Source organism: Orcinus orca, chromosome 12 (assembly GCF_937001465.1).
Source record: "Orcinus orca chromosome 12, mOrcOrc1.1, whole genome shotgun sequence".
Classification (NCBI taxonomy): domain Eukaryota; kingdom Metazoa; phylum Chordata; class Mammalia; order Artiodactyla; family Delphinidae; genus Orcinus; species Orcinus orca.
The window spans coordinates 80,102,474-80,118,452 of NC_064570.1; the positions used below are offsets into that span (position 1 = coordinate 80,102,474).

Below are 15,979 nucleotides of genomic sequence, written 5' to 3' on the forward strand. Positions count from 1 at the left end.
ACATTAATTTGGGTTGTATTTTCCCCATACCCTCCAAGTCAGAAGAAGGAGAGGATTAAAAGGAAAGGAAATCCTGTTATCTAATGCCAGGCTCTTCTTCCAAGGACTTATACTTCAAGTTCCTTGTAAGTATAAGTGGATTAATCCCCTGATCCAGGCAGCAATGCTCTGCTTCTTTTCAGCACTGGTGCTGCTTCCTTCTCTCATCCACATCGGCACTGCCTGCATCTCTTTCTTTCTCCTTAAGCCTCTTGACTCATTTCCTTAGGGGCACAGATCTTCACTAGACTTTGTCCCAATGGATCTTATTACACATTTCATGTAAATCCAATTGCTATCTTATTACAAGTAAGATTTAGTTCACTGTTATTCTTCTGCATAGAGAGATTTATATTAGGTAATTCTTATAATCTAAGAAATGAGAAATGCCCAATTTTTCCCAGTTGGCAAAGAAAGAGCAGTATGAACATTGAACAAACAGCATTCACTTTGAAACATGTGGTAGCTGACCTCAATTTTTAGACAAGCCCACTAGATTGAGCTCACTGTTAATCCGTGTGTGTGTGTGTGTGTGTGTGTGTGTGTGTGTAATTACACTACACACGAAGCATCATATTGACTAGCAATGCTGTGTTGTCTTTCAGATGCCATTTGCTCAGGGAACCTTTTTTTTTCTTTTTAATTGAATGTCTGGACACAAAGCAAAAGTGTATCAATGTATCTGTAAGGAATGTTCCTTTGAGGCATTTATTAAATTGTACTTCATTGTGTAATTATTCTTTTTTTTAATTTATTTATTCATTTATTTTTGGCTGTGTTGGGTCTTTGTTGCTGCGCATGGGCTTTCTCTAGTTGCGGTGAGCGGGGGCTACTCTTCCTTGCGGTGCGCGGGCTTCTCATTGCAGTGGCTTCTCTTGTTGCGGAGCACGGGCTCTAGGTGTGTGGGCTTCAGTAGTTGTAGCACACGGGCTCAGTAGTTGTGGCTCACGGGCTCTAGAGCGCAGGTTCAGTAGTTGTGATGCACAGGCTTAGCTGCTCCGCGGCATATGGGATCTTCCCGGACCAGGGCTCGAACCGTGTCCCCTGCATTGGCAGGCGGATTCTTAACCACTGCACCACCAGGGAAGCCCTGTAATTATTCTTTATTATTTCTCTCAACAGAATGTAAGCTCCATAAGGGCAGGAAGCATATTTCTTTATTTTTAACATCAGTATATCTACTGAAAGTGTTAAATCCACATTTGCTAATAAACATACAAACCAACTCAGCATAAGGATAAGGATAAAAATATAAATGGTGAGAATAGTACACACATGTTAATAAATGCCTTGTGCCAGTGCTATGGTCTAAATGTTTGCGTCCCCTCAAAATTACTGTGTTTAAATCTTAAGCCCCCCTAAAATGATCGCATTAAGAGGTGGGGCCTTTGAGAGGTGCTTAGGTCACAAGGGTGAAGCCCTCATGAATGGGATTAGTGCTCTTATAAAAGAGACCCCCCAGAGCTCCCCAGCCCCTTCCCCCATGTGAGGGCACAGCAAGAAGGTGCTGACTTCACATGAGTCAGGAAGAGGGCCTTCACCACAACAAGACCATGCTGGAGCCTGGACCTTAGACTTCCCAGCCTCTGGGACTGTGAGAAATTAAAGTTCTGTTGTGTATAAGCTACCTAGTCTGTGGGTTTTTGTTATAGCAGCCCAAACAGATTAAGAGAGCCAGGCACACGTTAAATATTTACTTTATACGTGTAACTGATAAAGCGAACAAGCAAATGCACGGAATACAGGTGAAATGCAGCTTTTCTCTCCCACTGCTCTTGATATTTACTCCATGGGGATAACCTTCCCTGACCCTGAAGGTCACAGCACGGCATCCGTTCTCTCCTGGGAAGACATCTCTTCCCTGATCACTCTTCCTATAAGAAGAGTGATCAGGGAAATTCACCGGAGCCTGTAAGATATAAAACGGGTTCTTTAACCTCTTCCTTGTATATTTACATGTGGGTGATGATCTCAGCTTCACTGCAGTATTAGATCTATGGCAGCCATGCCACAGGCACTGCAGGACAGGAAGAATGCTAACTTAGCATCCTGTTATAGATGCATGAGCTCATTCAAACCACTCAGTAACCTGACAAAGTAGCAACTCTTATCTCCACTGTGCCAATAAGAAAATGGAAACTTAAGGAGGTTAAAAAACTTGTGCAGGGTCACAGGGTGCTGGAGATGATCATGGCTGGTCCCCAAGGGAGCCCTTAGTTGTCAATGGTGGGGCCTGGCAATAAAGTCATTAGTAACTATTACAGATGGTAGAATTTCTAACGAAGGCTGAAATCGGAAAACGTCTATGCTACGTTCATAGACATTCAGAATGAGATTATTTATAAATGAAGAGAAAACAGGGCAGTCTGTATCAGATGATGTCTCCTATGTGTCCGGAGGGGAAGACTGAACCCCAGCTTCAGAGGTGTATAAACCCCAAGTGGTCACCCAAGTGCCCGGAATGAGAATTCCCAAGAAAGGGACACAGCCGCTAGAGGCAGTATGCTCTTCACATCACCCCAGCCCCATCTCTCCACTCACCCACACCACTAGTCATGTTTCTTTCATAATCTGTTGTTACCGTGAATAATTTTGAATTTCAATTCTAATTCCATGTGCCTTGTGATTTATCACACATATTCAAGAGGAGTTGGTGTAGACCCTTCCTTTAAGGAGTGGGAAAATACACATATATAACTATACCTATACCATCCCCACCGGGGGTTATCTGCACACCCATTAAGCATATCCACTTACATTTTTACTTCACACTTACCTTACGGCTTAAGGGGAAAAAATACGTGTTCACAAAACAATACTAAGGCATGAAAGGCAGCAAGAAGCTACTCACCATCTGACTTTTAAAAAACCTACAGACCATATGCAATTTATAAACATCAGTGATGAGAAGGCGAGCTGAAATAAACCAAACTCATCCCAGACACACATGCATTCAAAAGACAGCTATTTCCACTTGAGTTGCAGTAATAATAGCGACAGAGTGAGCTTTCTTTAAAGTTTTTTTTTTTTTTTTTTTTTTGCCGTACGCGGGCCTCTCACTGTTGTGGCCTCTCCCATTGCGGAGCACAGGCTCCGGATGCGCAGGCTCAGCGGCCATGGCTCACGGGCCCAGCCGCTCCGCGGCATGTGGGATCTTCCCGGACCGGGGCACGAACCCTCGTCCCCTGCATCGGCAGGCGGACTCTCAACCACTGCGCCCCCAGGGAAGCTCACAGAGTGAGCTTTCTTAATTGTTCCCAAATATAGTATAAGATTGTTGGGGGATATATATGTATGTACATATATACACACACACACACATATATATATAGAAAGAAAGAGAGAAAAAGAGAACAGAACGGTGGGAGAGAGGGTGGATCCACATGCACGCAGTTTGCAGGCAGAGATGATGAGGAAGTGATTCTCTTTATAAAACATAATACTAACTGTGTAATTTACCGATTCTAAAGCAAGTCAAAAACTGTAAAAATAGTCAGTCACCTCAATATATGAATTCGTTAAGAAAAACACCAAGAACCCCAGCACTACAACAAAGACGAAAACCACAACCACTGAATTTACTGCTGTGGCCAGTTTAAATCTAAGGGAACAGCAGCAAAATGAGGAGAATCTTCAAAACAAACACGTGATTTTAACATTAAATTGAAGTATTTTCTAGACCAGTGCCACTTAAAGGCATTTTCTGGAATGATCGCTCTTGAGCACTAGTGGGAGTGGGGTATTGAATTTTTAATTTTATTTAATTTTAATTAATTTAAATATCTACATATAGCTATGGTATTGTACAGTGCAGGTTTAGACAGAAAAAAAAAAGTCAGCCCATCACGAAATGTTCCAAAATCTTTTGGACTGTAATAGGTAAAATGAAATCTGTACTGCAAAGTTACTACCAAAACACGATATATAACATCTGCATGATAGAAACTTTGTAACTTGTTTACAAATTGTAAGAAAGATTCATTTGAAACTTGAAAAACGCTACCTCTGTGACTGGAGCATTACGCCACTGAAGTGTAAAAGAAGGTACACGTCCTTTTGTCAGCCAAATAAACCCACCCCCGAATAATAACTTAAAAACACAAGACTGTGTACTGAATTTCCCAGGATGAGAGCAACCAAAATCATGAAGAACTCTTGTAACCCCAATTTGGCACACGTGATTACGTTTTTTAAATCCCACTTCCGGAAATAAATAAATATATATATATATATATATATATATATATATATATATATATAGGACAACCTTCCATCCGCTGCGAGGCTGGCCAGAGCATTCCAGGTCCCACTTTTCTCCCCCACTTTTATTGAGACATAATTGACACATAGGTCCGTGGAAGTTTAAGGTGTACCCCTAACGACTTGACATACATAGAATGCCAAATTGACTACCACAGTAAGTTTAACATCCATGCCCTCATCCACTTACAAAAAAAATTTTTCTTGTGACGAAAACTTTCAGGATTTACTTTCTCAGCACTTTGTTATATACCGTAGAGCAGCGTTAGATACAGTCACAGTCACCTTGTTGGACATTACCAGCCGCGCTTCTAAATCCTGCACGCGCGCACCTGCCAGCCAGGCACACGCGCCCCCGAGCACCCCGCTCGCGCCTCGGATCCCAGCACACGCGCCCCCGAACCCCCGCTCGCGCTTCGGATCCCGGCACACACGCCCCCAGCCCCGCACACGCGCCTCGGATCCCAGCACACGCGCCCCCGAACCCCCGCTCGCGCTTCGGATCCCGGCACACACGCCCCCAGCCCCGCACGCACGCCTCGGATCCCGGCACACGAGCTCTCGAGCCCCCCGCTCGCGCCTAGGATCCTGGCACACACACCCCAGCCCCGCACGCGCGCCTCGGATCCCGGCACACGCGCCCCCGAGCCCCCCGCTCGCGCTTCGGATCCCGGCACACACTCCTCCAGGCCCACACGCGCGCCTGCATCCCGGCACACGCGCCCCCAGCTCCGCGCGCTGACCTCGGATCCCCACACCCGCGCATCCAACCCCGCACGCGCCCGAGCCCGCGCGGCGCCGCTCACCCTTCTCGCTGACGCTCTCGCTCTCTAGCTCCACGTCCTCGCAGCTCGTGTACTCCGGCGTGGACACGCCTTCCTCCTCCGAGCTGCTCACCGACATCTGGCGCCGCTTGCCGCCCCTCTTGGCGCGATGCGGCTTGGGCGGAGACGGCCGCACGGACTCGGACTGGTCGGAGCTGAGCGAGTCGTTGCGCAGCATGGTCTCCACCTTCTCGCGCTTGGCCTTGCGCACGAGGACGGCCGCGCCGGGGTCCAGGCGGCTCTGCTTCCGGAGCGGCTCCGGGGCCCTGGGCTCCGGGGCGTCGGCGGGGCCTGCGCCGGGCCGGGGCGCCGGCGGGCTGGGCTCGGCGAGCGGCTGGGCGCCCGGCGCCCGGGCCTCCGCGGTCCTCTCGGCCGAGTAGGCGCGCGGCGAGGCGGGAGGCGAGACCCGGGCGGCGTTGGGCGCGCGCGGGCCGGGCCTGCCCTCGGGCCCAGCTGCCGCCTCGGTGCGCGGCAGGGCCACGTCGCTGTGGCGCCGCTCGTGCCTGGCGCGGGACATCCGCGCGTGCATGCGCATCTGCTGCTCCTCGGGCGGCGGCTTGACCGGGTACCGCGCCAGGTTCGGGTCGCTGCGGTACCGGGTCTGGTACTCCTCCTCCTTCCTCTGCTTCTCGGCCTCCACCGCCGGGCCGTTCTCGCGTTTCTCTGGCACGTCGGGGTAGTCCTGGGACCGGCCTTTCTCGAGCCTTCGGCTTTCCCGCCTTTCCTTGCGCTCCCGTTCTTCCGTGGGCCCCTCCGCGGGCTGCCCAGAGGCCCTGGGCGCGCGTTTCCGCTCGCCCTTCGGGGCGCCTTTGCCATTCTGCTCGGCGAGCCCTGGGGTCTTCTTCCTGTGATGCACAAAGGAACGTCCAGAAGGAGAGCAATGTGTAAAGCTCAAGGTGAAGACCAGACTCCAGAAGCATCCTTGGAAATAATTATTTATACTTCGATGTCTAATTAAAAAGCGAGGTGATAAAAGAACTACATCAAACCTGTATATCTGAGTAGCTTTCTAAATAAGGCTCCTTTGTCTCACAGCATATTCCGGGCCTTCACAACTGGCTTTCAGACTTTAAATTCTCTATAAATTAACTAGATCATTTTAAAAATCAACAAATTAATTCAGTAAATGAACAAGTTTTATGAACCTCTGCTTGTGAATCAAAGACTTTAAAATGTTCTCGATAAAAATAATATAGGTAATAATCGAGGAGTAAACGGTAATACACACATATCAGTTCAAAACGATATATATATATTTATATATACCTGATATATATTTGGGAAAAATGTATTAACAATCTCTTATTATAACTGAAACTTTTAAAGAAACGTGAATCCAAGTGTGTCCATTTCAGGAATCAACTCCAATAGCACTTCCTCAATAGTAGAACGAAAGTACTTTTTATGAGATTATGTGCACCCCACCACTTTTTAGGGAGACGGTTAGGAAGAATAAATGGCTGAACCTTAGCCTTCATTTTACCTTCCCCAGGCAAATATAATAGAAATCTTGACATTTTTGAAATAATTTTTACTTTTTCCTCCCTCTCCCCATCCCTGGCCTTCTCCCTCATTTCAGAAAACAGTCCAAAATGTATAGCACAGGGAACTGTATTCAACAACCTGTGATAAACTCTAATGGAAAAGAATATGCAAAAAGAAACCCGTTTTGTGTCCTACTTTTCTCTCCATCCTCTGGGAGGCAGTGGCAAAGATAAAGTAACGGAAGAGGGTTTGGCAGTCTGAATCTTTAAGCTATACTGTTTAAGATACCCCTTCCAGCCCTTCTGTACACTGGAGTCCATCTGATTTGGGAAAGTCCCAGCATCGACCCCAGAAGTTACAAAAAGGGGATACCTCAGCTAAGCATTCAGGCACTGTATGCTGCACTATGCAACTAAAATGGGGGCAACCAAGGCTCTTTTTGGAATCCCGAGGTCCATAGAGAGGGCTTTCCAGAGAGCATTGTTTGATTGGAAGTCCAAAAGCAGAATTCATGAACAAAATTTGAGAATAATATACAAGATGGGAAAAATTAGGGCAGTTTCTGCTGTGGTTTTTCCAAAGTAGTAGTTGCTAAGCTGTGGGGTCAGTTTGAGGAGGGTCTGGTGACGATGGAAAGAAAGGGCAGAGGGTTTCCAGTGGCTCAAAATAGCAAAATAGAAGCATGGCCGATGCTGCTTGAGGCATTTAGATCGCTCGGCCCTTTGAAGTGGAAGGGGTTTTCATGCCGTTTTCCAGTGTAAGGGGTCTACTATGAATACAATCCGTCATTACCAAATAGAGTTTTCATAAGAGTGACGAATGCACTGCAAACTTTTAGTAGCTCATTAAGACAGAGCTGTGCTTGCTGGAAGTTTCTATCGAGTCAGTTTACTTTTTTTTTTTTTTTCTGAAATGCTGATAATGACACTTACCTTGCAGAGTTTGTGTGAGGATTAAAGGAGACACCATCTGTGAAAATGCTTTATAAAAGGATAGAGTATTATGCAAATGGGACTTCTCCAGTCTCTCTGATTCTTTGCTTCACTGAATAGGCCTTTTCTCACCTTTACCTTAATTGTTCCATTCCCACTAGCTCCTGATGAGTGTACAAAGTAGGATCGCGAGTTCTTCAGTAGTTTAAACAGACGGCCATTCCTTCTGTCTTCCTTCTCTCTCTGAAGCAGGCCAACCCTGACTGGTACCCGGCTCTCCTTGCCTTTTCCTCCAGCCCCACGTCCTCATTGTTGTCTTAAGTATTTATAGAATCAGAAAGGCTATTTGCCCTTATCAGTCTTTTTCAGCTTTCATCAGAAAGCCTCTTCCTGGCCCTTACTCTTAAATTCTTTGTAGTTTTTCACCCTCTATCTGAAACAGGACTCATATTTTCCCTTTAGAGATTTTACAGCGCCCAATTCTTCCTCTTGTTTAAAAGAGATCATTGTTTCTGAGCCATCCTGAACTGCCCCTTCGATATCTTCATCTCCCCTTAACTCAGCAGTTTCTCACCAGTCCTGCCATCACTGAAGTGGCTCTTGTAGTCTTCCTGTCATGGCCTTTCCTGTTCCGTCTGCCCACCACACGTTCCTGGCTGTCCTATAAACCTGAATTCATAAGACACTCCTCTTTCCTGTGGCTCCCAAAGGACTCGTGTTTGTATTTTCTAGCTCTGATCACATCACCTTTCTGGGCCAGTTCACTGCCCGGGGCTCTGTCTTCTCTCGGAGATGGCGTGGTCTCTTCCCCAGGATCTGTGAGAAAAGGGACCCTGTACAAAGCATCTTTATGCCCTCTGGTTCCTGGCGGTGTTCAGTGATGGTAAACACACGGCGGCTACTGGCTGCATTCACTGGAGGCCACCCAAGGGCCAGCTGCTGAGCACATGTGCTCATTCAACCACTGCAAGGTGCCTGTGACCCCTCGTGGCAGAGCCAGGCCTGGAATCCAGACCTGTTCAGCTCTGAAGTCTTTGATCTTACTGTGTGGGTTTTGTTTGAAAAAGATAGCAGAAGACTTCCGTGGGTCCTACCCTCCCACCCAGTGGAATAAATAAGGGTCACACAGACAAAAAGCAGCCACGCTTAGTGATAACCGTCTGGTCCCCCAAACTCACAGCCTCGGGAAGAAAAGGGCCATGTCCTCCTTGTCAGCACTGTTGCCTAGTGCACGGCATCCTGTCTGGTCACAAATCCACTGTTTTTTTTTTTTTTTCTTTTTGCGATACGCGGGCCTCTCACTGTTGTGGCCTCTCCCGTTGCGGAGCACAGGCTCTGGACGCGCAGGCTCAGCGGCCATGGCTCACGGGCCCAGCCGCTCCGCGGCATGTGGGATCTTCCCGGACTGGGGCATGAACCCGTGTCCCCTGCATCAGGAGGCGGACTCTCAACCACTGCGCCACCAGGGAGGCCCAAATGAATGACTCAATCGACAAATTGAAATAATCTGATCATGTTAGCCCAGGCTTACAATCCTCTGAGGCTTTCCATTATTTCTAAGATAAAGTCTATGAAATTCAACCTGGCTAAAAGGCCCAATGTGACCTAGGCACTCAGACCCTACCAGTCACCTCTTCTCCACTCGCTCCCCTTCTCTGCTACTCACCCCCGAGCCCATAGCATCTTTCGGGTTGTCCCACCGGCCTTGTTCCTTCCGGCCAGGTGCCAGCGCCCTTACCTGGAGCACCCATCCCGCCCTTCACCTGGCTCATCCCTAGTCACCTTCAAAGCTCAGCGTAAAAGAAATGTCCTCTAGGAAGGCTTTGCTGACGCACCCACACACCCTCCAGTGGGTCAGTCCCCCATCCTCTTGTCTCAGAGCACACTTTCAACTACAGGACTCACTCAAACAGTAAATAAATGGTCCAAGAGCTGTTCTCAGTTCAGGGTTGGAAGTTAGTAGTGCAGGTGGGTGACTGAGTCAGATGACTTGTTTACATCCGTGCATGAAAGACAAGCTTCTCGGCAAAGGTCTCCTAAGGAAGGATACATTCTAGACAGAGACAGCCCAGGCCCAGTGTCGCCTTCCTCATGGGCCTGAGAAGTACCCCTTCCACATAGCCTAGCAGTTAAATTCTTGAAGATGGCTTTGCTCTCCATCTAAGACTTTGCCTTTTGCTTAAGAGTTGATGACCTCTTACCTGTCTCTGGGAGGCTCACTTCTAGACCTGAAAGAAGCCTGCTTCTGCTCAGGCCTCCCGGCTTGCTGCGAGGGCTCAGCCCCCTTTCTCCTGTCGGGCGGCACGCTGTGGGGAACCTGGTCCTGGGGAGAGGCAGTGGCTGTGCTCAGGGGGGTCTGAGACCTAGATCGCTCCTGCAGCCGGGATATCTTTTCTCTCGGGGCCTCAGAACCAGCGCCTGTAGCTGTATCGCTGAGGGTTCCATCCTGACTTGCCTGCTGAGGGCCGCTTCCGAAGAACCACGCCCCTGATTTGGTTAAGATTTCTTGTTGCTTTCGACACAAATTGCATACCCACATCACCTATTTGAAGAAGAGAGAACGATATAAATTCTTTGCACTATTTGGAAATTATTTATTTTCATCACACTAAAATATCCCTTAAGGAAGAAAGAATGGTTGTCATCTTTATATTTATCCTTGTACATTTCTCATGAAAATGATCTTTGTACAAATCACCGTCAAGTATATGAATGCCTGGACCGAGATGCATCTGAAATCATAGACTTCTGGTAACCAGGATAGAGTTTTGCTTGGCATTTCTAACACTATGATTCTGAGTTGCATATTACCATGTGTCCATCACATTTTGAATGACTGTCTTTGAAGTTTCATTTAAAATAGCTTAGTAAAAATGGTCTAAGCAGGGTAGAAAAATGTTGTAGGGCACCATAGAATTAATATTTATGTACATAAACCTCAGTGTGTCATAGGATTTAGAAGGATCTACTCAAAAACCATCCATTATTAAAATCAATATGACAAGATATTTACGTGGAACAAACAATGAAAGGTAGGCACAAAAGAAAAGGTCAGGCTGTATATTCTCTCTAGTTTACCAGCAATCAACTAACCTCAGCTAGAAGAGCTATTTCGGAGCCATCATTTGGAAACACATCTGCTGATAAATTATAAGATGTTATCGCCACTTAAAATAAATCTGTATAGCTGCTCTCCTCGTGATGACACTTACAACGAATGTAATAATGGGGCCAATGATGGTAACAGAAGTAATGAATAATACAATAATAACAGCAACGCCCGCCTCAGTGACTTTTCTTGGATCGCACTTCAGTTTTTCCTTTGCATTTCAGAAACAGCACCTCCAGGAAAGGCTGATTACAAAACTCTAGGTCCTCATTTTCACTAATACTGACTCAGTCAACAATTGTGCAAACATATCACGTAAGGATGAATAAATCCTCAAAACATTAAGTGAGAAACAATATAAAAGAGGAAAAGAAGAAGCATTGTTTAGTTGGTGAAAAGAAGAAAATGTACTACTGAAAACATTCAGACGGATACAAAGAAAACTATCACTTGTTATTGTTTACAAGACAAAATAAAAGCTAAAGTGAGAATAAGAAAAAGACAGAGAAAATATATTTTTAAAAAGGAAAATATTGCAGATGAACTGTTAAGAATTGCTCCCTTCCAAGCAAGAAAATTCAAATGAATTTTGAAAACTAAGACCAGCAGAGAGATTTGCTATAAAATGTTGAAGATTGATTATGCTTAACTCATTCCTCTACACTTCCTCGGGTTATGAAATGAAGACAACTCGGTCCACAAAAGCAGTTAATTATAGCATCTGCACAATGTATTAGATCACAGACTTCCCATTTAACGAGATGAACAATGCGTTGTATACGCCTGTATCAGAATACAGGATCTATGGAATGGAACTTCAATTTAACATGCTTGCCAAATATGGCTATACTGTGCACAATGTATTAATACCACCGTCTCTTAGATATCATTAATAAGGTCCCTGAGAAGTCCTGATTGATTGAGAGTGGACGTATCAAAGATGGCGATACCTTAGGACCAGAACTTCCATCAACAGTGACACTGAGTCTCCTCCGCCCAGACCCTGGATGGGGACAGGTGATGTGCTTCCTCTTTGGCTGCCTCTTTGGTTGACAAGACAGTGATGCGGAGGTCTGAATTCATGGAGTTCAAGGAGATTGGTATGAAACTTTGACTATTTTACAGAAACGAAGTACACATTAAATTTTTATGTATTACACTAATAATAAGCAAAATACTACTCTTTATCAAATTAGGTCCTTTTCTACAAAAATATTAAAATGTATTTAGGATAAATATGAATTTCCTTCAAAACCATACAGAACACAACAAAATTTACAATTATTACAAAAGTTTCAAAATGGAATTAAGCTGAATAAAGAGGCAGAAAAAAGAAGAAAATATGCACTTCTGCATATTTTCTAGAAAGTTGTTATCACAGTCTTAGCTTGAGTGTTTCACAGTTTTAAGTGCTATAAAAATGGATCAATAGAAGGTAATTGCCAGATTTGTGCAGACTCCATGTTTTGAATATGTTACAAGTTTTGAATATGTGCTGCAGGATTGATAAAAGCAAACAAAATATAGTTATTATTTATTTTAATAAGTTAAAATTACAATTAAATTGTAATTAAATTAAATTTTAGTTAAATTTTACAATTCACTTAATTTCATTTTTAATTTATTCAAAAGGTTACAATTAGTAAAGAAGAAGCAGCTGTTTTGATTAATGCATTTAATATTATTCATTCTTTTAAATCTGTGATATTTCCTTAATTTTTGTAGAGTTTTAACACTTAGGAAAACTATTGTTTAATTCCAAATTTTCCTATGTATTATCTTTTTGTGCACCATAATATTTTTAGATTTGTATTTAAGAATTATAAGTGTGGTCAACCTATCTGCCAATTTGAAAGCAAAGTTAACTGTAAAAAAGTTAAAATATTTTTATTGAAATACTACCTCCCAATATCCATTATTAGTTATATAAATTAGTCTTGCCACAAAGTTTACAAATGAAAAAGAAATTGCTTATATGAGATGTAAAAAAATATGAGATTACAATAGAATATTAGTCATACCTTTCAACACATTTTGTATCAAACATTGCAGACATGTATAAAAATGAGCTAATTCGTTGCTGAGAAGCAACACAGTTATGTGTGTGAGATAGGTTTCCACTGTCTCATAGTAGATGAGATAGTGGAAAATAGTTGATGACAGAGGAGATGAAAATGAATGAGTTCTCTTTGGTGCTTGTTTTGATGTGTGTGTGTGTGTGTGTCTGAGTGTGTGTCTGTGTGTGTGTGTCTGTGTGTGTATGTCTGTGTGTGTGTGTGTGTTTCTCCTAGTCTTTTGTTATTGTTACTTCATAGGTTTAATTTTTCCTTTTGGAATTTTATTAAATACATAATATGGATTTATGAAATATAAAATATGATATAAATTGCTTCTTTTTAAAGAGTAAAGCACCCCAATCCCACTGTTCCACTATTAATATTTCAGTTTAGTTTTTCTATACAAATTTAAAACAAATTCCACTGTAACTTGGCATTCTATTTACTCACTTAATATTACAGCATAAATATTTCTATGGATTCTAAATGTTTCTAAAACATTTTAATATTACAAAATATTCTATAGACACTGTATACCATTAGTCTAACCCTTAAACTGCTTACATTCTTTCACATTAATACAGAACTCTGCAGTAAAAAAGTGTTGATCAAACTGTTTTCCTATTTAAAGTCATTTATTTTTTAGAATGTATCAGAAAAATCAAATTACTGGGTAAGATTTTAGAGTGCTTTTAAGATTCTTCTGCTATAAGCACTATACAATAGTTTAGGATTCTTTGTCTATTTTGCAAAATAGCCTCCCAAATGGGTTTTGCCAAATTGTAACCAAAAACCTGACAATATCAGCTCTGGATTTTAAGGTCTGATGATTTAATAATGCCCCCAGACCGTGTACTCTCACTCTCATCAATGTTTCAGATTTAAGATAATATAATGAGATCTCACCTAAATAATCACCAAAAGGCATCTAACAAAGTCATAACTGTCCATTCAAAAACACCTCCACATAAGCACATACAAGCACACCCTGAGAAGTCCCAATCAACCTTTCTAATTCCTTGTTTTTGTCTTTGTGCCTTTTTTCCCCTATGGATAATTAATAAATCATTTAAAAAAACAAACAAACAAAAACCTAGAACATTAAAGAGAAAGGCCAAGATAAATGTAAAGGAGAACTGATTTTGGAAAAGTAAGAGATAATTCCAAGAATAGAAAAGAAAACTTAAAATGGTGTCTAATTAGCGTTCAGATACCAGAACAAAAAGAGCTCTTGAAAAACAATACTAAGATTGTCAACAACAAAAAACGAATTTCAAAGAAGGAGTTTAAAAAAGTCAAGAGATAAAAAAATATGAGACAAATTCCAGCTAGTTCCAAAAAGAGAGAACAGAACATAGCAGAGAATGAATTTTGCAAAAATAATAGGAGGCAAATTCCCAGAGTGGAAAAAGTCACTGCATTTTAACAAAAAGAATGGAAAAAGAAACCACAAAGAGACAACATTGCTATAAAATTTCAATACACCAAAGATAAAGAGAAGATCCTAAAAGCTTCCAGAAAGAAAAAGTCAGATCCCTTTCAAATAGAATAGATCAGATTTCTCATCAGCAATATTGAATGTTTGAAGACAGGGAGAAATACCTTCAATGTTCTTGGAGAAAACATTGGAGCCTGCAATTCTATAGATAAGCAATTCATCAAGCAAGTGTAAAAGCAGTAAGCAGTATTTTCAGCATTTGGAAGAACTTGGAAAATTTACCACTCACACAGCCTTCCTTAGCAAAACAAAGTCTTCCAAGAAAGAGGAGGAAATGGGATCTAAGAGCAAATGGTCGTTTGCAGAAAGAGCAGTTAAGGGAAGTCCCAGCATGAACAGCCCCTTTTAAAAAGAATCTTGGAGCAATAGTGCTTTGTGACCACCTAGAGGGGTGGGATAGGGAGGGTGGAAGGGAGCCGCAAGAGGGAGGAGATATGGGGATGTATGTATATGTATAGCTGATTCACTTTGTTATAAAGCAGAAACTAACACACCATTGTAAAGCAATTACACTCCAATAAAGATGTTAACAACAACAACAAAAAAAGAAACTTGGAGCAAGAGGATGAGGCTCCTGGAATGAGGATTTCAAGAGTGAGAATAAAATATCTGAGAAAACAACAGCAACAGCAACAAAGGACCTCATGGAATGCACAGTGTAGTTTACATAAAGAAACTTAGCTGGCTAAAAGAAGAACCCTTTTGCATCTGAAGGTAGGAACATTCTCCACCAAGTGGAACAATGTATTGGCCCCCTAGAATATCATGCATAATCTAAGCCCACCACTCAGCTCTATGGTGCATAAGAACTGTATTATTTCAAGTTGCAGATGTGCCTGGTGGAGGAAATGAACTAATGATTAGGTGGAAGGACAGAGGGGTGTCTAAATGAACCTTATCCTTCTCTGTCACAGCAAGAGTATATGGCTGGGAGCAGCGTTTACTAGCCCTGAACTTAGATGCTCGGTTGTACTTTGTCTCTCATGAATAAACTTGCAGTTGGGAAAGAATATACTTGCAGAGGATTCTTATTTTTGATATTGATATAATGCTTTCTTCTTTGTATTTCATTTTTATCCACATATACATAGTTACATAGACAGGTATATGCGGTTTGATGTCTAGTGGTATATTTACCTTTCAACTATACTCATAATATATGATTAAAAGTAGAATGGCATACCATGATCATTAACTGCCAATTATTGATAATTTTATCACTTCTGTTCATTTCCATGTTACTAATGAGAATGAACGTTTTTCTCAGTGTTTTCCAGATGTTCATTAAGATATTGACTGCCCCAGCCTTTTGTGTCTTTATCAATTGAATTAATACTATTTTCCTACCCGTTTCAATTGATTTAACTCTTTGAGAGAAAGAGTTTTCATATTGTTACTTGTCATTTCAATTATCTTTCTCTTTGTCAATAAAATGGTTTTTCATTTTATACAGTCTAATCTATTGTGCTCTTCCTTGGCAATTCTTCTGTTGTACTTTAGCCCAGAAAACGCTTTGATAAATATTCGCTTTTATTTTTATTGACTAAATACGGTTGAACATTTTACAATTTACTCCTTGGTCCCTCAGAATTTACTCTGATGTGTGACAAGAGATAGGAATCTAAAGTGGGTTTTTTTTTTCCTTCATAGCTAACTACCTCAACATGATTTACTGGATAATCCTTCGTCACACGACCAACCTTCAAAGAAGACTACGTGTCTAGAGTTAAACAGCGCAGGTTCTAATCTCAGACACACCACTTCTTTGCTATTTA

General features: G+C 42.6%; 1 protein-coding gene across 16 annotated transcripts in view; it reads right to left on the bottom strand.

Annotated features, from left to right (window-relative positions):
* Positions 1-15,979, bottom strand: part of RIMS1 (regulating synaptic membrane exocytosis 1) — a 473,493-nt gene that overhangs the window by 210,040 nt on the left and 247,474 nt on the right. For all 16 annotated transcript variants that reach the window (XM_049695398.1, XM_049695397.1, XM_049695400.1 and 13 more), the window contains 2 exons: positions 9,742-10,082; positions 5,106-5,968 (listed from right to left, as the gene is read on the bottom strand). In XM_049695398.1, coding sequence (XP_049551355.1) covers positions 5,106-5,968; positions 9,742-10,082 — 1,204 coding nt within the window. The remainder of the gene's footprint in view (positions 1-5,105; positions 5,969-9,741; positions 10,083-15,979) is intronic.